The sequence below is a fragment of the Phyllobates terribilis genome, unplaced genomic scaffold, assembly GCF_046119375.1.
Source record: "Phyllobates terribilis strain yellow unplaced genomic scaffold, ASM4611937v1 Scaffold_9__5_contigs__length_417890890, whole genome shotgun sequence".
NCBI lineage: Eukaryota > Metazoa > Chordata > Amphibia > Anura > Dendrobatidae > Phyllobates > Phyllobates terribilis.
Window position 1 is genome coordinate 20,717,429 of NW_027362769.1, and position 25,077 is coordinate 20,742,505.

A 25,077-nucleotide genomic window follows, 5' to 3' on the forward strand; every position below is an offset into this window, starting at 1 on the left:
GCAGCACCAAGGCGGCAGGCATGTGAGGGTGGGGGAGATGGTTTTACCAGGGCGCATGGTAGCAGCCAAACTAGTGAGGAAGGTACAGGAGCCCAGGAAGGAGTGGAGGACGAACTGATGGAAGACTCATCAGATGAGGGAGACCTTGATCACATTTCTGTTGTGCGAGGTTGGGGGGAGAGGACAGAGGAAGGAAGCATGATTGTTACCTCGCCACCAACACAACAGGGACTTGGTGCTCCTGGATGCGCAACACACATGAGTGCCTTCTTGCTGCACTACCTGCAACATGACCCTCGAATTGTGAGAATTAGAAATAATCCTGACTACTGGGTTGCCACACTGTTAGATCCCCGGTACAAAAGTAAATTTGCAGAAATTATTCCTGCCATAGAAAGGGATGCACGCATGCAGGAGTATCAGCAGAGACTGTTGCAGAATCTTACATGTGCTTTTCCACAAAATACCAGTGGTGCACGTAGTGAATCTCACAGTTCCAACTTGCCAACCGTGGGACCGTCAAGTGTTCAGCACTCAAACCGTAACAGAACCACAGTATCTGCTGGTAACATCAATTTTGCGGAATCATTTCACCACTTTTTTAGCCCATCCTTTGCAAGGCCACAGGAGACAAGAAGTCTGACACATAGTCAACGCCTAGAGACGATGGTACAGGAGTATCTCCAAGTAAACATTGAAGCCACGACTGTGTCACTGGACCCTTGCTCTTTTTGGGCTTCCAATCTGGATAAATGGCCGGAGCTAGCCACTTACGCCTTGGAGATCTTGTCATGCCCCGCAGCCAGCGTTCTGTCTGAACGTGTGTTCAGCGCTGCTGGTGGTGTGCTGACAGATAAGCGCACGCGGCTCTCCACTGATAATGTAGACAGACTCACGTTCATAAAGATGAACAAATCATGGATCCGAAACGACTTTTCTACCCCTGTGTCATCCTGGGGAGAGTAAAAGCTTGATGATTGGTTAAAATCACCCTACCAACCGTTTTAAGCTTTCAAATTACTAATCATGTTTATCTGTATCTTGACTGGAAAATAATTTGGGCTTTGTAGCAGTGTGCAGCACTGATCCTATTAGGCCATCTATACTAAAGCTTCACCAGATTTAAAATTAAAAATAATTTTTAGCTGCATCTAGCCCGGAAAATAATTTTGGGGCTCCGAGATGCGCAAGGCACATAAGTGCCTTCTTGCTGCACTACCTGCAGCATGACCCTCATATTGTCAGAATTCGAAGTAATCATGACTACTGGGTTTGCCACACTCTTAGATCCCCCAAACTTTTCGATCAACCTTTTCATTTTAATAAAGACCAAAAAAATTGTCATTTTTGAAATTATAAGCATTAGCAGGTTGTTAGAAACTGAAATCAAACAGTTTTCAACTCAAAACTTTATTCTAGGTGATGTTACATTTTCACATAGGACCCCTTGTTCGAAAGGAGCTTCTGAACTCTCTCGTCCATTGAATTTGTCAGGTTTTGGATGGTTTCTGCTTCAATTGTTTTGCATGAGGACAGAATACCCTCCCAGAGCTGTTGCTTAGATGTGAACTGCCTCCCGCCATCATAGACACTCCTTTTAATGATGCTCCAAAGGTTCTGAATGGGGTAGAGGTCAGGGGAGCATGGGGGTCACACCATAAGTTTGTCCCCTTTTATGCCCATATCAGCCAGAGATGCAGATGTTTTATGTGCAGCATGAGATGGTGCATTATCATGCAGAAAAATGATCTTGCTGTGAAATACACGGTTCTTCTTCTTGAACCATGGCAGGAAGTGCTGTTTGAGAAAATCCACATACATTATGGAGTTCATCTTTAGCGCCTTCAGGGATCCTAAAGGGGCCGACAATCTCTCTCCCCATGATTCCAGCCCAAAACATTACTCCACCTCCTCCTTGTTGGCGCTGTAGCCGTGTTTGCGTGGGGTGTCCATCAACCAGCCATCCTCCACTCCATCCATCTGGACCATCGAGCGCTGCACGGCACTCATCCGTGAACAAAACAGTTTTGAAATCAGTCTTCATGTAATGTTTGGCCCACTGGAGCCGTTTCTGCTTGTGTGAAGTGGATAGAGGAGGTCGACAGGATGGCGATTGCACAGCTGCAAACCTCTGAAGGACCCTGCATCTTGTTGTTCGGGGGACGTTGGAGGCACAAGCAGCTTCAAAAACTTGTCTGCTGCTATGACAAGGCTTTTTTGCCGCTGCTATTTCAACCTGACGTAATTGCCTGTAGGAAAGAGTCCTCAATTTGCCCTTATCAGCACGCACACGTGTGTACTGTGAATCAGCTACATACTTCTTGATTGCCAAGACACTTCATCCTGATCATCGCACAATGTTGATTGTAGTCATGCCTTGACCTAAACACTCCACAATTTGTTGCTTCTCAGCAGCCGACACATCCTTTTTCTTTCCCATTTTGGCAGAAAATGTAGGCTGCTTAATAATGTGAGAGAGCCTTCTTATGTAGTCTTGCCTTTCATTGGACACACCTGCCAAACTAATTAGCACAGGTGTCTGCAATTGCTTACAGTGATATAAAGAGCCCTGACACACATCACCATCAATGAGTTTAACTGACAAACAAACAAATTCTTCCCTTATCACTCCTAAACACTTTTTGTATAATAATTTGGAACGCAGTGTACATGTGCTTTTCCACAAAACACCAGTGGTTCACGTAGTGAATCTTACAGTTCTAACTTGCCAACCGTGGTCTGTATGGAGTTGTTCAATAAAGGGCCCAAAATTAAGATAACATAGATGGGAGAGGTCTCTATGAATAGGAATTCCTAAGTATTTGATACCCTGTGAGGGCCAGGCAAAGGGAAAGTTGGACTGGATGGAATCCTATATGGATTTGGGGAGGGAGACATCGAGGGCCTCAGACTTCGCTGCATTGATTTTAAAATTTTACCATGTAACAAAGTGATCTATTTCAGCCATAACAGCATGGATGGATATATGTGATTGAGTGATATATACTAGGACATCATCAGCAAATAGAGAGCACTTGTACTCGGTGCCTCCCACCTCAATCCACCTAATATTGGGGTTATGGCGAATTGATGAGAGCAGGTGCTCCGTCACTAGGATGTATAAGAGAGGGGACAGAGGACATCACTGCCTTGTCCCATTGATGATTGTGAAAGGTGATGAAAATGTTCTGACGCACCCCCTGGGCCTTGGGACACCCGGAGCCGGACCCTTTTTGGTGGATGCTGGTGGTTGTAGTCTTCGTGGCGGCGACCCAGTTCCGTGGCTCAGGGCGGTCAAACCAGTGGCGGAACTATTTATGTGGTTTTGATGTTTAAATGTCCGACTACGCCACCCGTGGATTGCGGTCAGAGTGAACCGCCGCTACAGGGCAGACCACTGAGGCTGGTGTTGTGGGTGCAGCAGAGCGTAGCATAACTCCCCACGGGAGGAGTATAGCCTCAGGGCAGTGTATGCGGAGGATGGGGGTGATGGTGCAGGGCAGCAGCAGTAACGACACGGAGTCAGTGATGCAGTTCAGGGCCTTTACTCACAGTTCTTATTATCCAGACCACGTCTGCAGGTAACGGCTGCCCACGTCGTACTGTGCTCACCAGGTGAGGGGCTCAGACAACTCCCAGATAACTTTGGAGCACTTCACAGGACCCCCTTTGTGTGTCCTTTGTCTGGCCTTTCTTACCAACACTTCTGTCCGGCTGCCTCGGGCCTCCTCTTGGTAAACTTGGCGCCAGTTTCCCTGACCCTATGTGGTGCCTTCCTAGCGGGTGTAGCGAGGGGCTGCGCCACATAAAATGTCAGAGCCTCCGGTTTCTAGCTGAGGGTCGTTTCCTGCCTCCACTAGTTCGGGGACCGGTCTCCCCCTTTGGCCTGACCCCTCCACGCAGGTGGATTCGGGCGTGCGGTGGCGACTCGTCCGTCCGCACCCCTGGGATCCCTTCATTCCTCGTTCCTGGAGCCTTCTCCGCTCCTCTTCCTTCCTTCTCCCTCTTCCAGGCCTGGGCCTCTGTTACTAGGCCCGCCTCCGGAGCAGAGCTCATGCAGAGCCCCTGCTCCCTGCCACTTCTGCTCAGACTTCTCTGCACTGAACTAAGATGGTGCCCACCTTTTATACTCCCTTCTCAATGCACCCAGGAACTGCTTCCTCCCTGCTCCTGCACTACAGGGTTCCCCTTCCTCAGTGTTCCCTCCCCCCACTCCAGCCAGGGACAGGGACTGTCGTGCCCATCTCAGGGGCATATTGGTCGCCCTGCCCCACGGCAATGTGGTGTAATGCATGCAGGTGTCGGGTCCTGATCCACACTCCATCCTTACCTGAGAGTGAGATATCACACCTCTGGGTGAGGTGCAATACGTCTGTAGCAACCGAGCCCTCAGGGTGCTACAGTTCCATTTATCTTCAGCCTAGGTGACGTATTGCGATACAGGGCCGTGATTTTGGCTATAAAAGGGTCCCCTAGACCCCTACCCCAAGCTTTTTAAGAGAATCATATATGGCGTGCCAGGAGACTCTATGGAATGCTTTCTCAGCATCCAACGAGAGTATCTAATTACAAATTTTTAACTGCATCTAGCCCAGGAAATACTTTGTGCCTAGTAGCAGTGTCTGCTAGTGAGCGGATTATCCCGGCTGTTAAGCAAGCTGCACCACCTGTAGTTTAGACACTTAATTTTTTCAAAGGAAATGCTTCGGGACCATGGGATACTTAGTGAAGAGCATCAGGAGGCACCCCAAGGCATAGGGGCTGGGACTGGCAGTAGGATGCCTTGCGGTGGACAGCTGAGCTCGATCCTTATAAAAGCTTTTTAACTGCAGCAGCTTTAGTGGACGCTACTGGAGCTGGAATTACCGCGGCTGCTGGCATGAGACTTGCCCTCCAATAGATCCTTGTAAATGGATTTAAAGTGTATTCATTCAAATTAGAGAGACAATTTAAATTAAAAAGCTTAGAGCTGGCTCCACCACAGGGGGGCTCGCTCGACCCACCAGCGGACAGGCACCAGTATTGGGAGAGGGGGGCTGGCCGTCAGGGTTCACAGCGGCTCTGGCACAAACCCGGCGACACGGAGGTGGCACGGGCAGGAGCGGACTGGCCGTGTCGGCTTCTCACTTTTTGGATTTTAGAAGGGCATGACATGCCTTTATCTGTGTCTCCCCCTCCTTTTACTCCTCCACCTCTTTTATTTTCGCATGACTATATGTACTTGTCACTTTTCCATGTGTTAGTTATGTCTTCTGAGCAGTTTGTCAGCTTTTGGACACCTTTGAAGGTGTTTTCTATGTGTTTCTATGTGTTTTTGTTTGCCTGCCATTGGTGTTAACGGTGTTCGAAGGTGTTCGACGAACAGTTCGACGAACAGTTCGGCGAACACACGGGTGTTCGAGGAACCGAACCGAACTCGAACACTACGGGGGTGGCTCAACACTAGTTATTACCATATAGAAAGGCACATATATACCACATCTCTGCACAATGTAACTGTATCATCCCCCCTCTCTTAATATATACTCTAACAGCGCATGTAGTACACAACAGATCCCATTAATGGGTATCCATGCATGTCAAATTCTCCTCCCACTGCAATTGAGAAAAGTGCTCCACACACAGAAAGGGGCCAGGGGATCAAGTGAACCAATTCGAGGACAATTTGACTGTTTGATGAGGGACAACAATTTTGGACTCCGTTGGAATTCCCTTGCTTTGTCCACCTTCTCTTCTAAAGAAAACAAGCCACATAATGGACATGGACATTTATCCATATGCATGGATACCCATTAATGGGATCTGTTGTGTACTACATGCGCTGTTAGAGTATATATTAAGAGAGGGGGGATGATACAGTTACATTGTGCAGAGATGTGGTATATATGTGCCTTTTTATATGGTAATAACCGCTTGCCCCTTTTCAGTATTTTCTCTGCAAGTCCATATCCGGCATTTTTCTCCTCTCTTGTTATTGTGTGGGTTGACGCTGTGCGCATGCGCCGGGTGCCGCGGTCATGTGACGGTGACGCGGTCTCTGCGAGTCGGCGTCCCGGAACACGTGACGTCAATGGGGGAGTACCCCTCTTCTGGGACGCTGCTTGAGGCCGCGCCGCTGTCACCAATGTTTGGGGGTGCGCGGCGCTATGTACCTCTATTGGTCAGTACTCACTTCTGCTTCCTGATGGCTCACATATATAAGGGGCCTTGTATCCACACACACCCTACCACTGCCCCCTGAGGAAGTACGGAAACACGTGTCGGGGCTTCCCCTGACACTGTTGATATATCTCCTGCTTGTTACTAAGTATGCCTTATCTAGCCTTACCTATGTAATACTTGCATGATTGTGTGTTGTATGATCTGATTCTTGATTGAATATTTACATTGATCGCTGTTTCAGCCATATGATTAATCTTATTGAGATCTGACTCACACACTTTTTTGCTGTAACTAATTGATTGCATTGGTTGGATTATGTGATTGCATTTTTGGCCTATACTTGATACCAACAGTGTCCCTATCTACCCTCTGTTGCCTCACCTGCCCAGATTATGTCTGTTAAATACATCTTATAGACAATGTGTATCTTTTTAAATATTTAATAAAGTAATCATTTTATAGTCATCACATTGTGTCATAATTGTACACGCCCTGGGGTTGTTTGAAACACTTATGGTCTATTTCTCTTTGCCAAACCTATAAATGTAAAAGTGAACAGCTCTTCTGAGTGTCCAAGCGTGGGATCAGTTGTCTCTGGGCACTCGGCATGGTGGGAGGAAGGAGGATCAGGGTGATGAATATGCGGTCCAGACTCCCGGACACTGAGACTTGACCTTGTGGAAGACAGGGTGGTGGTGGTGGCTAAGTGACTGGAAGCATTATCTGCTATTCAACCAATAACCTTTTCACACTGCTCTGTGTTCAATAGTGGTGTTCTGCGGTCCCCTATTAATTGGGACAGGAAGGTCAAGTGAGAAGATGTGGGTGTTTGTTGTGGCACAATTTCAGATTCCCTACGGCCTCAGCCTCTGCATGCACCATCTCCATCACTTCCAGTTCCCTGTCCCTTGCCACGTGCCTTGCCCATTTAAAATGGAGGACAATATCTTCCACGCTCACTACAAATGGCTGATTTTTGAACGAACTTATAAGTGATCCGTGTGACGGACAAACCACAGTTTTAAATAGCTGGCCTGTAGGTAACAATTTTTAACAACAAACTGGTATCAATAACTTCACTGACACACTGAAACAAAATTATTTTGGGCCCAGAAATGGCAGAATTTTCAGCACAATTATATGTGATCCATGTGACGGACAAACCACAGCTTAAATAGCTGGATTTTTAGCGCTGTAACATGGAAAGGACTTGGCTGTATTATGCAGTGCCAACAAGCAGATGGCGCAGAAAAGCAGTGTTCTCTGGATTGCTTTTTAAGCAAATAATCAGGATTAAGATAAAAAAAAATATTCCTGATATTCCTGGCCTCTGATACCTGGGGCTATTTCTACAAATATCTGTAAAAACACCAACAGACAGAACTGGAATGGACCCTCTTGCTATGTGCACTGCAGTCTGCTATATACCCTGCCTGCCTAGCACTGATATCTCTGCAGCTGGATTAGTCCTCAGAAGGACTGTTAGTTGAGATGGATATGTGTCTCTAATATAGTCTGGTATACCTACACAAACTAGAAACCTGCAAATCTCTCCCTAGCTCAGCAGCAGCTCTCCCTACACTGTCTGATTCCGGAGTGACTGTGATGAGCATGGCAGCGCCAGGTCTGATATAGACCTGATGACGCTGTGCAGCCAGCTAATCACTGTAATGCCACAACCAACATGGCTGCTGCATTACAATGTGTGGCAGACAATACCTGCATGTTGATTGGCGCTCTAAAGAGCACCAAACATGCAGGGAGGGGTCCCGAGCTCCCGCCGAGCAACCCCGGAAATACTCGGTGAGCGCCGGGCATCTCGAGCAGTAAGATGCTCGGGCGAGCACCGAGCAGTAGCGAGCATGCTTGCTCATCACTAGTAACCATCAATACCCCTATATCACAGAAGCAACCATTAATGACAATTCATAGATAGTTTGTACCTTTCTGTGTTCTATGTGCCATAATGTAGAACCACACTATCTTAGTACCCCAACGCACACAAAACGTTTGTTGGGGTACTAAGGCAGTGTGGTTCTACATTATGGCACATGGTTTGTACTTTTCTGTGTTGTTGTGACGGGTGTGTGTCAGGGTTGACAGGCAGTCATACGGTGTCCGGCTGTAGAAGGTCGCTGCACTTGGCTTTACAAACATATTCCTGATCCTTTTATGATTCCTCCCTCTTTAGGACCCAGTGGTGATCCTCACCTTACTTGGGGATTATATTTTTCCCTTTAGGACCCTGAGGTATCCTCACCTTTCTGCTGTTAATTAGCACTTCCTTGCTGTGTCCTTAAATACACTCAGATCCTCAGAGAGTTGCTGGTGATAGCATGTATACCTATTCAAGCCTGGGATTCTAGTAGTCGGCTAGAATTACCTTGGAGTTCCTTCGTGGATTGTTGCAGTGCTTTCCCCGGTATCATCTTGGAGCTAAGTGTATTTCCCTGTTTGTCTCTCCTGTGTGTTCGTTAGTTTGCAGTGGGGCTGACTCAGTGGTCACCCCTCCCACTCCCTACCTAGGGCATAGCCTTAGGGTCAGCTAGGGCCAGGTTTCCAGGTCAGTGATAGGTGCAGAACCTATTTAAGGTTTATAAAGGAGTCAAGGTTTGTTGTTTAGATCATTTAGGGGTCTCCATTCTCACTTTCCCTAGTTTTAGGGCTCCCTCCCCTTTTCCTGTCCTTATGCGCTGGTTTCTCTCCATACCTAGAGTGACAGTTCTATCTATGAATTGTCATTGATGGTTACTTCTGTGATATAGGTGTATTGAAGGTTACTGAGCAACCTCTTTGTGACTGTATTATTTGTTCACATCCTATCTGTGGCATTATTTGTAAAGTAAATTATATGTATGTAAATATATGAAAACTTTAGATCTATTCACTTGCCTAATTATGGTATTTAATGTATATGTGAAATTTTGTTATATATTTTTTTGGGTACAGTTATCTATTATATATAATAATCATGTGTATTATCAACTATATATATGCCACTTATATTACAATAACTACCTACACCAATTAACATAGTAAGTAACATAGTAACATAGTTTTATGGTTGAAGGAAGACTAAGTCCATCTAGTTCAACCCACAGCCTAACATGTTGATCCAGAGGAAGGCAAAAAAAAACCATGTGGCAAACACTAAGCTCCACATTGGGGAAAAAATTCCTTCCCGACTCCATGCGACAATCAGACTAGTTCCCTGTATCAACGCCCTATCAAGGAATCTAGTATATATAACCTGTAATATTATACTTTTCAAGAAAGGCATCCATGCCCTTCTTAAATGTTAGAAGTGAATCACTCATTACAACATCATGCGGCAGAGAGTTCCATAGTCTCACTCCTCTTACAGTAAAGAATCCCCGTCTGTGATTATGATTAAACCTTCTTTCCTCCAGATGTAGAAGATGCCCCCTTGACCCCGTCTCTGGCCTCAGAGTAAAAAGATCAGTAGAAAGGTCTTTGTACTGTCCCCTCATATACTTGTACATAGTAATAAGATCACCCCTAATTCTTCTTTTTTCCACAGTAAATAACCCCAAGTGTAATAACCTGTCTTGGTATTGCAGACCCCCAGTCCTCTAATAACCTTGGTCGCTCTTCTCTGCACCCGCTCTAGTTCAGCTATGTCTTTCTTATACACCGGAGACCAAAAGTGTACACAGTATTCTAAGTGTGGTCGCACTAATGACTTGTATAGAGGTAAAATTATGTTCTCCTCATGAGCATCTATGCCTCTTTTACTGCATCCCATTATTTTATTTGCCTTTGCAGCAGCTGCCTGACATTGGCCACTAAACGTGAGCTTGTCGTCCACCAATACATCCAGGTCTATTTCAGTTACAGTTTTGCCCAGTGTTTTACAATTAAGCATATAATTATACATTTTATTTCCTCTGCCCAAGTGCATTACCTTACATTTATCCCCATTAAAGCTCATTTGCCATTTATCAGCCCAAGCTTCTAGTTTATATAGATCCTCCTGTAATATAAAATTGTCCTCCTCTGTATTGATTACCCTGCAGAGTTTAGTGTCATCTGCTAATATTGAAATATTACTCTGTATGCCCCCTACAAGGTCATTAATAAATATGTTAAAAAGAAGGGGGCCCAATACTGACCCCTGTGGTACCCCACTGTTAACCGAGACCCAGTCTGAGTGTTTTCCATTAATAACCACCCTTTGTTTCCTATCACTGAGCCAATTCTTAACCCACATACATATATTTTCCCCTATCTCCATTGTTCTCATTTTATGTATCAACCTTTTGTGTGGAACCGTATCAAAAGCTTTTGAGAAGTCCATATACACAACATCCACTGCATTTCCTTGGTCCAGTCCAGAACTTGCCTCCTCATAAAAACTTATCAGATTAGTTAGACAGGAACGGTCCCTCGTAAACCCATGTTGATATTGGGTCATGAGGTTATTCTTCTTCAGATACTCTAGTATAGCATCTCTTAGAAAACCCTCCAGGATTTTACGCACAGTAGAGGTTAAGCTTACTGGCCTATAATTTCCAAGTTCAGTTTTTGTCCCCTTTTTGAATATTGGCACCACATTTGCTATACGCCAGTCGTGTGGTACAGACCCTGTTATTATGGAATCTTTAAAGATTAAAAATAATGGTCTATCTATGACGTTACTTAATTCCTGCAGTACTCGCGGGTGTATACCATCCGGGCCCGGGGATTTGTCAACTTTAGTGATTTTTAGACGCCGCCGTACTTCCTGCTGGGTTAAGCAAGTGACATTTAATGGAGAATTTTTGTTATCACTAATCATGTTTTCTGTCATGCGATTTTCTTGTGTAAATACGGTTGAAAAAAAATCATTTAGCATATTGGCTTTTTCCTCATCCTCATCCACCATTTCACCCAGACTATTTTTAAGGGGGCCAACACTATCATTTTTTAGTTTTTTACTATTTATGTAGTTAAAGAATATTTTGGGGTTATTTTTACTTTCTCTGGCAATTATTCTCTCTGCCTCAATCTTTGCTGCCTTGATTTGTTTTTTACATAATTTATTTAATTTTCTATATTTATTTAATGCCTCATCACTACCTACTTGCTTTAGCTCTATAAATGCTTTCTTTACGTCACTTATTGTGCCCCTTACAGCTCTATTTAGCCATAGTGGTTTCCTCCTATTTCTAGCATGTTTATTCCCAAAGGATATATATTGTGCACAGGTCCTACTCAAGATGTTAATAAATGTCTCCCATTTGCTTTGTGTAGCTTTATGTCTCAGGATATCGTCCCAGTTTATTGCACTAAGATCATTTCTCAACCGTTGGAAATTTGCCTTCCTGAAGTTTAGTGTCCTTGTAACCCCTCTACTACACATCTTATTAAAGGATACATGAAAACGTATTATTTTGTGATTACTATTACCCAAGTGACCCCCAACTCGTATATTTGATATACGGTCTGGCCTATTGGTTAATATTAGGTCTAGCAGTGCCCCCCTTCTGGTTGGGTCCTGAACCAGTTGTGAAAGGTAATTGTCTCTCATAGTTGTCAAAAACCTATTACCTTTGCTGGAACTACAGGTTTCTGTTCTCCAATGTATTTCAGGGTAGTTAAAGTCCTCATAATAATGACTTCTCCTTGAGTCGCTGCTTCATCTATTTGCTTTATGAGGATATTCTCCTCTGCTTCCATTATTTTTGGAGACTTATAACAAACCCCTATCAGTAATTTAGTATTTTTTCCCCCTCCCCTTAACTCCACCCACAGGGACTCTTCATTTTCATTAGATTCACATATATCCTCCCGCAAGATGGGTTTTAAGGATGATTTTACATATAAACACCCCCCCCCCTCGCTTGTTTGTACGGTCATTTCTGAACAGACTATAGCCCTGTAAATTAACTGCCAAGTCATGGCTCTCGTCCAGCCATGTCTCAGATATCCCTACCATGTCATAATTATTTTCCAACAAAATTAATTCTAATTCCTCCATTTTGTTGGTGAGGCTTCTGGCATTAGTGTACATGCATTTTATGTATCTCTCTGTACCTCTATTCCTTCTTACTTTATTGACTGTTCTAACTCCACCCTCAATTTCTTTATTTGTGCCCAGGTCACTATCTGCACTATCTTCCCCACCTATAAAATGAATACCCTCCCCCCCAATCCCTAGTTTAAACACTCCTCCAACCTTCTAGCCATTTTCTCCCCCAGCACAGCTGCACCCTCCCCATTGAGGTGCAGCCGGTCCCTAGCGTAGAGTCTGTAGCCAACTGAGAAGTCGGCCCAGTTCTCCAGGAACCCAAATCCCTCCTTCCTACACCAGTTCTTGAGCCACTTATTTATCTCCCTAATCTCCTGTTGCCTCTCTGGCGTGGCACGTGGTACCGGTAGTATTTCAGAGAATACCACCTTGGAGGTCCTTGCTTTCAGCTTGCAGCCTAATTCCCTGAAATCATCTTTAAGGACCTTCCACCTACCTCTAACTTTGTCCTTTGTGCCAATGTGCACCATGACCGCTGGGTCCTCACCAGCCCCTCCCTGTAATCTGTCAACCCGATCAGCGATGTGCCGGACTCGAGCGCCAGGTAGGCAGCACACTGTTCGACGATCCCTGTCTTTGTGACAGATTGCCCTATCTGTTCCCCTAATAATTGAGTCCCCCACTACCAGCACCTGCCTGGCCTGCCCTGCTCTCCTATTTCCCTCTTTACTGGAGCTGACACTCCTCCGGCTTTCAGGGGACATGCAGTAGTGCTACCCCTGTACCGTCACTCCCCTCATCTGCCAACTTTGCAAACTTATTGGGGTGTGCCAGATCAGGAATAGCCTCCCTGGCACTCTTCCCTCTACCCCCCCTTCTAACTGTCACCCAACTAGCGGCCTCACTGTCCTGCAGCTCCCGACTACCACCCTCCCCCACATCTACCCCAGTGAGCTGCTGCTCAGTGAGCAGCAGACTCCTTTCCATATTGTCAATGCATCTCAGATGCTCATTTAGATCCAGTACCTGGGCTTCCAAACGCACAACGTGCACACATCTCGCGCAGCAGTAAGCAACCCCGACCGGCTGTTCAAGGAATGCATACATGTGGCAAGATGTACACTGGATAGCATTGTCAATAATGGAGCTCATTTCCTAATAGGGATTTCAATAGACAGAATGTTAAGTAAAAAGAAAAGCAAAGAGTTAATAAAATACAGACAGAAATTCAGTCCAAAGTCCTCCCTTCCAAACTCCCTGAATCCAAAGTCACTGAAAAACAAGTCACACACTTACTTTCGCTCGCACTTACACTCCGGTCACACTCAGCTCATTCACACTCGCAAAATAAGAGATTTAAAGAGGTTTTTTTTTTCCCCTTTTCCAGCAATGCATTCTACAGCTCAATGCACTATTGTCATCTGAAACCACACTGTCTAATTATTTTAAATTGGGCTTTTTAGCGGCTGTTTTATAGGGTTTCTGTTTGTGAGTGTTTTTAGAAAATATTAAACTTTATGATGGCTTTAGCTCCATCCCTTATGACGTCTTTCCACTATAACGCGACAGGAGCAACAATGGGAGGTCAGACAAGTGCCTCCCCCGCACAGTAACTCCGCCCCATGACATCTTTCTACTATAATGCAACAGGAGCAATAATGGGAGGTTATGCAAGTGCCTCCTCGGCCTCTGAGCAATCAGAGACCAATACTTCACGCCCCCTGACTCCAATAGAGCCCCTGCTACCCAGGCTGCTGTAGTAATTCCAGCTGTGGAGTCTCAGCAGGTGACAGGTGATAATAACTCCACCCATTTGGAGGTCCCTCTCCTACCTCAGTCTATGGCTGTAGAGCAGGTTATGAACACCAATCTTGCCTCAGATCCAGTTCGGCCCCATTCCACAAGTGGAGGGTCTCATTCCTCCTCATTGTCCCATGGAGCCAGAGGACATAGGCGTCGCCATTCCAAAAGTCACCACCATGTTGCCGGTATAGGTCCAGGCAGCACTCCAGATCTTCAAGATGGCGCACCCCATCCACATCTGGTGTGTCTTCAAGTGCATCTGGGGAGTCTGGTTGAATGTCATGGTCAGCATCCAAGAGGCAGGAGCTTAGCATGGTTTCCAGGTTAGCTAATGCCGCGGCAGGATCCATCACCATCTTCCATCCCCATTCCTCCTGCTTCTGGTGAGTACTAATATGCGGGGGGCCTGGGATGATGGGGGTGGGGGAATGGATGTCGTTGCAGCCCTTAAGTCTATTCTGGATAAATTCCCATTAGCAGGTTCACCCTCCCCCCCGCATCTAATTTTATCCCAAAACAACAGCCCATAATGGCGGGTATTCACATGGATGCTGTTTTCGGGGATCATTTGGAGTAAGAGGTAAAACAGAAAATATGGGAGAATAAGTACAAAGATATATGGTCATTGATTTCTGTGGACCAGCATACGGCTGATAAAGAATGCCGTTTCTCTGAAAAAAAGAGCTATGGTAGATGACCAAAAGTAGCAAAAACTATGAATAATTTTTTGCAGGCATTTATGGTTCTCGGTTGCACTATGGGTCAGCGTTTTGCAGAGCAATGTTCTGATCTCTTCACATACATGGATTCTATCTATAATGCCTATAAGGCTTAAAGGGGATGTGGGTGGTGGTGTTATGATGAGGAATTTAGGAGGAGATTAGCTCTGCAGCCTGAAACCTAAAAATGGAGGTGGATAATGGCGACAGATCTATGATTACGCCTGATGCTGGTCCAGAAGTTGCAGCCTTTTCCCAATGCAGCCACTGGTTCTGGGCACATTTCCACCGGTGGGCCAGTAGTGATTTAGCGCTGGTTGTTTAATGAGGGGCATTGTAAATACACCGGCCTCCGTAGATATAAGCACAAGTGCTCATCCTTTGGCTGCCAGCACCCAGCGAATCGCTGCTCCCGCATGTTCGCTAAACCAGCAACCAAAACATTAGTACAAAATGACCCTAAGGACCTCAGTGAGCATTGCCATGATGGGTCCTTGGCTAAGTATTTACCCCAATAAAGAGGCAGCTGATTAAATACGTGATGGTTTTGTTAATGTTTTTCTCATACATTTTCTGCAGGGATACGTTGTTCTCGATGAACCTAAAATCGTCCAGAAATCATCCAGATGTCCTCAGGGATAAGCTGATCAAGGAGGTGGCATTGGGTAGGATTCCTTTCAGGGTTCTGCCTTACCTTACCTTATGGGTTTCCCCACTAGGTGTTGTACCTAAAAAGGAGGAGGGAGAATTCTGCCATATTCACCGCCTGTCTCACCCAAAAGGTGTATCTGTGAATGATGGCATTTCCCGGGATGAAGCCTCAGTGTTTTATGTATCCTTTGACTGGGAGGTTGCCCTAGTTATGGGGACGGGTCCCAGGGCCCTCTTGGCAAAATCGGATATTGAATCTGCTTTTCACTCGCTCCCTGTTCACTCTGATTGTTACCAACTCTTGGGTTGTCATTTTGAAGGTGCTTTCTATTTTGATACTTGTCTTCCGATGGGCTGTTCCATATTCTGCCACTATTTCGAGATGTTCAGTTAGTTTCTCGAGTGGTCGGTGAGATATGAGACTGGCTGTAGGACATAACTACATTATCTAGATGATTTCCTTTTCGTAGCCCCTGGGGATAGTGATAAATGCCGCTTCATGCTTGCCACCTTTGGATTCTTTATGAGGCTCTTTGGCATCCCATTATCGTCTGAGAAAACGGAGGGCCGTGTCACCAGATTACAGTTTTTAGGCATCGAGATCGACACCCGAACATGGTCTTCCGCTTACCAGAGGATAAGCTCAAAAGGTTTAGGGACCTAATTGATGTGTTTTCTGCTGTTAATAAGGTGACATTAAAACAGATGAAATCCCTTCTTGGTCTTCTCGTCTTTGCTGGCCGAGTTATGCCTATGGGCAGAGCCTTTTCTAGACATTTGTCGTTGGCTATTCAGGGAATCAAAGCTCCAGGACATAGGATTCAAATTACCTGGTCCCTGAATGCTGACCTCGCAGTCTGGCAAGAGTTATTGAACAGTTACAATGGTCATATGTGTTCTAGATACGTTTGGAAGGGGTGCGTGGATTCCTCTTCACCTCGTTCAAGGCCCTGTTTGTCCCATACAGGCAATTGAATTTTTCTAAGCAGTCCGCAGTTCCCAAGCCTCAATTCTTTACTCATCAGGAGTCAGACGCTTCGCACTTAACTTAGCATCAATTCAAGGCAATATTTAACCGGTGTCTTACCATCTGTGGGGCGAACCCGGCAGAGTTTGAGACTCACTCCTTTAACATTGGGGCAGCAACTTAGGCCACAAGGGCTGGATTATCGGAAGGTGAGGTGATGCGGATAGGTTGTTGGTGATTATCTTGCTTTGCAGGTTATATTCGCCCTGATTTACTGTTGTAGATAATATTTTCCTTATCCTTGCCTGTGCGGGTCTGGTTCAGCCCATGATATGGTTGTTGGACCACTCTTATTTTTTTCTTGCGGGTTGCGCAGAGAACAGACTATCGTCCACAAGGCCGTAATTTGGGGTTCCATGACATTGACATTTTCTGGAAGGGTACCGAGATCTGGAATGAGGTCCTTCCAGAGGTTGTTAAACATGGCTGGACCTGTCATCTTGGTCATCCATGCTGGCGGCAATGATCTCTGCCACCTTAGAATGCCGGAATTGCTCACAATGATGCAGTTGGATGTCGAACGGTTTCATTCATTTTTCCGAAATGGTGTTAGTGTGGTCAGAGATCATTCTTCGTGTGTTTTGACAAGAGGCCAGGGATTCAGAGGAGGTCAAAAAGGTGAAGGTGAGACGTACGGTGCATGCCGGTATGTCCAGGTTTGTTTGTTCAAGATCTGAAGCAGTTGTGAAACACCGCCAACTAGAGGGGGACAACAGTAGGCTCATGAGAGAAGATGGTGTTCATCTGTTGGATATTTTCCTGTAGGGCCTTCAGGATGGAATTGAGCAGGCTCTTCCTTTGCTGGGTGGGGGTCAGAGCCCTGTGTAGGGTTATAGGGTCTCCTCCATGGAGGTTTATGAGAAAATTATTTGTGGTAGAACATCGAAGGTGGACATTCCTTCTGGGAGTCCGGCGGCGGGCATATCACTTCCCAGCTTAAAGGTTTCGTAACAAAAGTTTGCATTTATGGTTTTAAAGGAAATACGTTTTAATAAATGCTGTTATTGTCTTCCATCCAGCAACAGATATATTGTTGTCCATGCCTCATTTCAGATGATTGAGGGTGGGCGATCTTTACTCAGGTTTTCACTCCTCCTAGCAGTCTGATAGGCACCTGACCAAATAGGGAGGGTGCTGCCTGCCTGCTGGGCGACAGCTTGCAAGTAATACAAGCTTTTAGTCACCTAAACTCTATCCCCTGTGTCTGGTTGTTGTAAAAGAACAAGGTGCAATTTATCCCTCCATCCAGAAGATGGCAGACTGGCACTGTTTGCTCAGGTGGTCATCCTTTCAATGCCCCAACCTCCCTTTATTAATTGTTTATCCTTGGTTGTCACCTACACGATATCTTATGGTCTGATCCTCTCTCTACTTAACCCTCCGTCACATACAATAGGCCTGACAGGCACATCTCTTTTACTTTCATTTCTCCTTCCTCACCGGATTGTGAGGAAATCCCCTCCCTCCAGGTAGTCTCCTGTCTCTAGCAGCTCTGTGAAACCTCATACCACAGTTGGATTGTAGAGCTTCAGGAGGACAGATATAACTGCGCTAATCTCTCAGGCTCATTGTATGTGAACATGTCATACTCAATAAGGTTGGTATTTTATGTTTTTATTCATCACAATTGTTTATTTAGCTTGTTATATGAATGTATAGCACAAAGTGTGAGGATATTTCATAGAAATAAGGCAGATTAAAAAAGAAAGTGTGCTGCTCAGGCATATACAGTAGTTCCCTAACACATATTCCTTCTCTTGCTTCAGATTATCTGCTGAAATGGAGAGGAAAATGTACAATTTATCAAAAAACCTTGATGTTGAGGAAGTAACAAACATGCTGATGATGCAGACCCCACACTGAATGAGGATTTAGGAGAGGAAAGTGAGATTGATTCTCATGATGAGGTGGAAGTATGTGAAGTGGATTCTGAAACAGAGCAAGATGGTGACAGTGATGAGGATGAAGATGTAAAATCTTATTATATGGGAAAAGATAAAAAAAAACAATGGAACAAGAAGCCACTCCAGAAAAAACGTAGGGAACCTCAAAACATTATTACTCACCTTCCTGCAGTTATAGGAACTGCAAGTAATGCAAAAACTGCAGTTGAATGCTGGAATAGTTTATTCACAGATGACATTCTGGACTCTATTGTCACATATACCAACCAATATATAGACATTATAAAGGACAAGTTCACCTGCAACAGAACCATCAAGGCCACAGATTAAATAGAACTGCGTGCTTTTTTTGGATTATTATACCTTGCAGGAGTTTATAGGGTAAATAGACAAAGTTTGGAGGAACTTTGGAGTAAAGATAGGGATGGAGTTGAAAAATTTGGCCTTGTTATGTCCATAAACAGATTCAAGCTTCTAATTCGTTGCCTTCGGTTTGACGACAGAACTACCCGAACCGAACGTAAAACACATGACCGACTTGCTCCAATTCGTGATATATTCCAAAAATTTGTTGAAAACTGTAAAAAAAGCTATTGCCCTGGGGAGAATCTCACTATTGACGAAATGCTCCCTGGTTTTCGTGGTAAATGTGCCTTTCGTCAATATATTCCATCAAAGCCTAACAAATATGAAATAAAAATGTATGCCCTTGTTGATGCCAGTAAGACCTACACTTACAACCTGGAAGTTTATGCAGGAAAACAACCAGAAGGTCCTTACTGTGTCAGCAACAAACCCAGTGATGTTGTAAAAAGACTGGCTGAGCCCTTATTTGGATCGGGTCGCAATATAACAGCTGACAATTGGTTTTCAAATTGTGATCTGATTGATTATCTGAAAATGCAGAAGCTTTCATATGTCGGAACTGTAATAAAAAATAAAAAAGAATTGCCTACACAGTTTGTAAGTGTGAAAGGGAGACAACAGTACAGCAGTATGTTTGTATTCCATAATGGAAAGGTTTTGGTTTCCTATGTACCACAAGCCAAAAAAATTGTACTTCTTCTATCAACACTTCATGATGATGATGCCATCGATCCTGGGACTGAGGCACAAAAAAACCCGGAGATAATTACATTTTATAATGCAACCAAAGGGGGTGTTGATACAGCTGATCAGATGTGCTCAACTTTCAACGTCAGCAGAAACACCAAACGCTGGCCAATGGTCATATTTTTTGCTATGTTGAATTTGGGTGGTATAAATTCACAAGTCATTTACCTTGAAAACAAGCTTGAACCACTCCGTAGACGATTCTATCTGAAAAAATTGGCCCATGAACTAGTGCTTGGAGAGCTACGCAGGAGAAGTATGAAAACAATCGGTATCCCCTCTCGCCTTCAAGTTCAGCTCAAAAGATTCCGCCCAGAAGATGATAGTGAAAATTCACCACCTGCACCACCTCCCAAAAGAAGGAGATGCACCACCTGCACCACGGAAAGCGGAATCAGAAGGCTTTCTAATTATGAATGTCACAAATGTCATAATGCAATCTGCCTGACACATGCAAAAATTATGTGTAATTCTTGCTCTTTGCTCTGCAAGTGTAATTTTTCTGGGGAAACTTCAGGATCTAATTCTGATTGAATATGTGTTTAATAGTACTTAAGGTACCTTAAAATTAAGTTTGTTTCCATAAATTTTCTTTATAGAGTTTTTGGACAGAGTCGAACTGGGGACTATTTGGCGGGAGTTTTGAAATGTTTGTATTTCAGAGTTATTTGTTTTATGTTAAGTAAATGTTTTTTTTTTGTACCTGATTATGTGTAGTCTCTTTTATTACATCCCTATGAAGGTCACTGATCACTTTTAGAGCACTGAAATTGCAAACATTAGATATTATAGGTATTTTTCTAGCCTGCACCTGACAGTCACATTGTATGTGAACTCGTTAGAACCGATATTGTATGTGACGGAGGGTTAACAATGATTAGTCCCACCCCTCAGCCTCTGTGTTGCTGGAAGTTATTGTCCTTTCCTCTATGTTTTCTGTGTTATCTATTTGTTTTAAATATAATTTAAAAAAATTTATGTAAAGTCACAGCCGGCAGTTTATGAGAAAGTTATTTGTGGTAGAGCAATGAAGGTGGACATGTCTGCTGGGAGTCCGGCGGCCGGCATGTCACTTCACAGCTCAAAGGTTTACAACTATAGTTTTAAAGGAAATACGTTTTAATAAATGCTGTGACCGGCTTCCATACAGCAAAAGGTATATTGTTATCCGTGCTTCATTTAAGGGGACTGAGGGTGTTTGACCTTTACTTAGGTTTTAATCCTCCCAGAAGTCTAATTTATATGCAGCAGATTGGAAAATCGCTGCATGTATACAATCTGCAACATGTCCTATCTGTCTGTGGCTACCAATTTCAATAATTGCCATGCATTAAGCGAAATCTGTGGCTAAATCTCATGCAACACATGCTGAATTTCATCATGTATTATGCTACTGGTTTGTTCGCTGGTTTAGAAGCATGGCGTTTACATTATGTGCGAACTTGGCCTTTAAATACACTGAAAATTGATTGTTTACATTGGAGATTGTTCCTTCAGGTACAAGTTAAAAAGAGTGCAGGCTGTAAATGTGCACTGCTGCTTCGTTCTAACTTGCCATGCCATTTTGTAACAGGGATAAAGAATTCCTCTATAAGTGTAGGTCCCAGCAGTGGGACACCTACCAATCAGCATGTTATTACCTATCCTGAGGATAGTTACCAAATAAAGTTACACTCTGTAGCGCTTACATGTCAAACTATGGCCCATGGGCCAAATCTGGACTGCAGGGTGGTTTTATTTGGCCCTCGACACCAGAACCATCACACCTATGTGGGGGCCATTATACTGTGTGGATGACTATGTGGGGTCCATTATTCTATATGGAGGACTATGTTAGGCCCATTATTCTGTATAGAGGACTATGTGGGGCCCATTATTCTGTATGGAAGACTATGTGGGGCCCATTATACTGTATACTGTTTGGCTCGCGACTTTGTCCAAGTTTTTCATTTTAGCCTTCTGTGTGTTTGAGTTTGACATCCCTGCTTTAGCACTATAGCATGCAATCATGAAATATATGAAATTTGAGTTGCATTACTGCTATAGAAAAAAGGAAAAAATGAGAGTACTTGGCGCATAAATTGGCCAATTCATGTGTACCCGGTAGCCATGAAAAGGCGATTCTCTCTTCTGGGGCCTATCCTGTTTTCATGCTAGGTATGGGAAGAACCCAGCGTACGATGATGGGAAAAGCGGGGAAGCCCACCAACTAGGGAAAGTGGGGAGTGGAGACGCCTAAGCACATCTAACAACACCCTGACTCCCCTATTGTCTCTAAATAGGTTCCTCACCTATCGCCGAGCGTGATTCTTAGCCCTGGCTGAGGCTACAGCTAGCGCCTAGGTAGGGAGGGGGAGGGTTGAGCACTAGTCAGCCCCAATGCAACTAAAGACAAACAAGGGAAACATACAAGGAGATAGCTTTGAGAAGACACCAGAGAGATAACAACTACAATCCACAAAGGAACCCCAAGGAGAATCTAGCTGACAGCTAGAATTCCAGACCTGAACAGAGGAATTAACTCTATCACCAGCAACTCTCTGGAGAATCTGAGTGTATTTAAAGATCCAACAAGGGTGTGTCAATTTGCAGCAGATGGTGGAGATCACCTCTGGGTCCGAGAGAGGGAAGGATGATGAAAGGATCAAGAAGGTGTCCGCAAGGCCAAGCGCAGCAACCTTCTACAGCCGGATCCAGAATTACTGTCTGTCAAACCTGACACACCCGTGACACCTGTATGTAAATTCTATTCTAGGCTGAAACCCACACCTATATAGGAAGGTAGGATCCTGCTGTCATTAAAACCGCCAGAGGTTGATGGGTGTAGTGCTCAGTCAGAAAGCCTATGTACACCAATATCAAAAGACAGACCATCACTTTTAAACAGAAAACAGGTGTTTACAGGTGCTTAGGAATAGTAGCCATCTCCATATATAACTAACAAACAAAGTAGAACTCAGTATGGCTATAACATGCAAACATGAAATATATAAAAATTGAATTGCTATCCTGAGGATAGGTGATAACTCGTTTTCACTGGACAACCCTTTTAACCATGTCCTGAAAAATTGTAATTACTAATTTCCATTTGTATGGCAAAAGTATGAGAAAAGCCAATTGAAAACCAGATTCATTGTGGAAGATTATTTGCAGTGTATTACAGTACCAGCATTGTAGATAAGATTTTATAGAATCTCATCCAAACACCGTTTAGAAAATCCACAGCCTGTCAATCTGCATGGCTGAATTTCACAAATGGTTTACCCTTTACAATGCAAAAAATAAATTGGCAGTAAATCCATTGAATTTCTGCTGTGAAATGTGCACCATTTGAAAGGAAAGCACCACACAAATAAAAACAGGAATACAGCTGGTTTGCCAGGAGTTGCACTTACAGAGACTCTGGTCTTGCTTATAACAGATATTCCAAACAAGGAATCCCTATAAAAGACGTTCAGATGCCTCTATAGGGAATATGGACTAGATTGTCTTCATGATGAGGCAACTTCTTTAATGTAAAGTTTATGTGTGGTCAAATACAGTTGTCCTGGACCTATATATTGATGACCTGTCCTTAGTATAGGTACATATCCGATTGATGGCGGTCTAACCCCCATCTCTTCTGTTTGTAGCTCCTGCAGTGGCTGATTGGCAAGGGTTCAGGCTTAGATTCCTACAGATCTGATATTGATGACTTACCCCAAGGATATGTCTTCAATATACCATATAAGGCCTGGACAACTCCTTTAGAGGGAACCTGTATACAAAATGTTACCTACAAACTATTTATACACACTTGTAGCTGTTTCAAAGACAAGTCCAGCAATACCTTTACATGGCTAGCCTGTTCCTTTATTACTGACAAATCAGTGTTTGAATTAATGTGCGAATGAGGCTGAAGGACTATGGTAGATCTGAAAGCTCTGTCACTCCAGCTCTTGTTCCCACCCAGCAGTGCCTCCTGCTTCACTGACATCCTCTATGCTGTTTGACTTCAGGCAAAGGAGCCATTAGTCAAACAGGAGGAGGCAACGATGAGTGTAGAATAGAGTTGGAGTGACAGAATCATATAATCATAGAATGTTAGAGTTGGAAGGGACCTCCAGGGTTATCGTGTCCAATGCCAGGTTCAATGCAGAATTCACTAAACCATCTCAAACAGATGTCTCTCCAGCCTGTTTGAAGACTTCCATTGAAGGAGAACTCACCACTTCTCGTGGCTGCCAATGTTCCACTCATTGATCACCCTCACTGTCAAAAAGTTTTTCTAATATCTAATCTGTGTCTTCTCTATTTGTTTCATTCCATTACTTCTCGTGTATCCATGCAAAAATGAGAATAGGGATGATCCCTCTACACTGTGACATCTCTTCAGATATTTGCAGATTGATATTAAGTCTCCTCTTAGCCTTCTTTTTTGCAAGCCAATCCTTTAACTGTTCCTCGTAGGATATAGTTTACATTCCGCTCACCATCCTGGTAGCTCTTCTCTGAACTTGCTCCAGTTTTTCGATGTCTTTTTTAAAATGTGGTGCCCAGAACTGGACACAGTATTCCAGATGAGCTCTGGCAAAGGAGGAGTAGAGGGGGTAATTACTTTATGTCCTCTAGACTCTATGCTTCCCTTAATACTTCCCAGAACTGTGTTTGCCTTTTTTGCTGCTGCATCACATTGTTGACTCATGTGCAATATGTGATCTCAGTAATGGAGGAATGGACTGGCCATGTAAAGTATTAATTAAATTTCAGTAAGCATATTCACTACTTTCTTTGTCATATCTCATTGTTACACATAACTTAATTTATGGATATCTATGATATGATTTCTTTGCCTTTGTGGATTGGATGGGTTGTTACCGACAGCTGATGAGCATTTCATGTCAATGGCACCTTTAGAAATATATTTACTTAGGAAATTGGTGACATGTTTAATACTTATTTCACCCACTGAAAATTATTTTTTTTATTTCTTTATTTTTAACCCCTTTCCGACATGGCCAATTTCTATTTTTCCTTTTTAGTTTTTTCCTCTTCTTCTTCCAAGGGCTATAACTTTTTTATTTTTCTGTACACATAAAAGTATGAGGGCTTGTTTTTTACAGGATGAGTTTTACTTTTGAATTACAGTGTTCATTTTACCACATAATGTACTATAGAACGGTAACAAAATTCCAAGTGCTGAGTAACATAGCCAGCACCTGCTGGGTTTTGTGCGGGCTGAACTCCTAGCCTGCTCCATACATTCATACTTGTACAGTTACAACACACATCAGGAAGGGGTTAAATGTGACAGATAAGCAAGTATAGAAGAAATAGTGTGAGGGGCAACTACTTTTTCACAGCACTCAATATTCCATATATACATGTTTGCAAATAATTCTGTTTGGCTTCATTATAGGAACAAGAAAGAGAAGAAATGGCACCTGAACTTGAAACTGAAGAATGTCCTGATAAAGCAGATGATTTAAACCAATGAACATCCCAAAAAATAAACAGATCTACAGTATGCTCAGCGGAATTTTGTAATTTCTTCCTATAAATCAAAGCAATTTATAGTTTTTTTTTTAGTGTACTTCCTGTGATGTTTTGTTTGAGAAGAGTCTCAAACATGATGTCACAGGAAGCTGGGGCTGTACTTCCTCTCCGCAGTGTCCATCGCCCCTCCTGGAACAGGACATCATCAGGGAAAGCAGCGCTGCAATTAAATCACATGTCACTCACTGCTTA

General features: G+C 43.8%; 1 protein-coding gene across 1 annotated transcript in view; it reads left to right on the top strand.

Annotated features, from left to right (window-relative positions):
* CUNH2orf80 (chromosome unknown C2orf80 homolog) overlaps positions 1-24,852 on the top strand; it is a 394,484-nt gene extending 369,632 nt beyond the window's left edge. The window contains exon 9 of the mRNA XM_073645572.1: positions 24,749-24,852. Within this exon, the coding sequence (XP_073501673.1) occupies positions 24,749-24,826 (78 nt within the window). The 3' untranslated portion in view covers positions 24,827-24,852. The remainder of the gene's footprint in view (positions 1-24,748) is intronic.
* Positions 24,853-25,077: the final 225 nt, after the last annotated feature.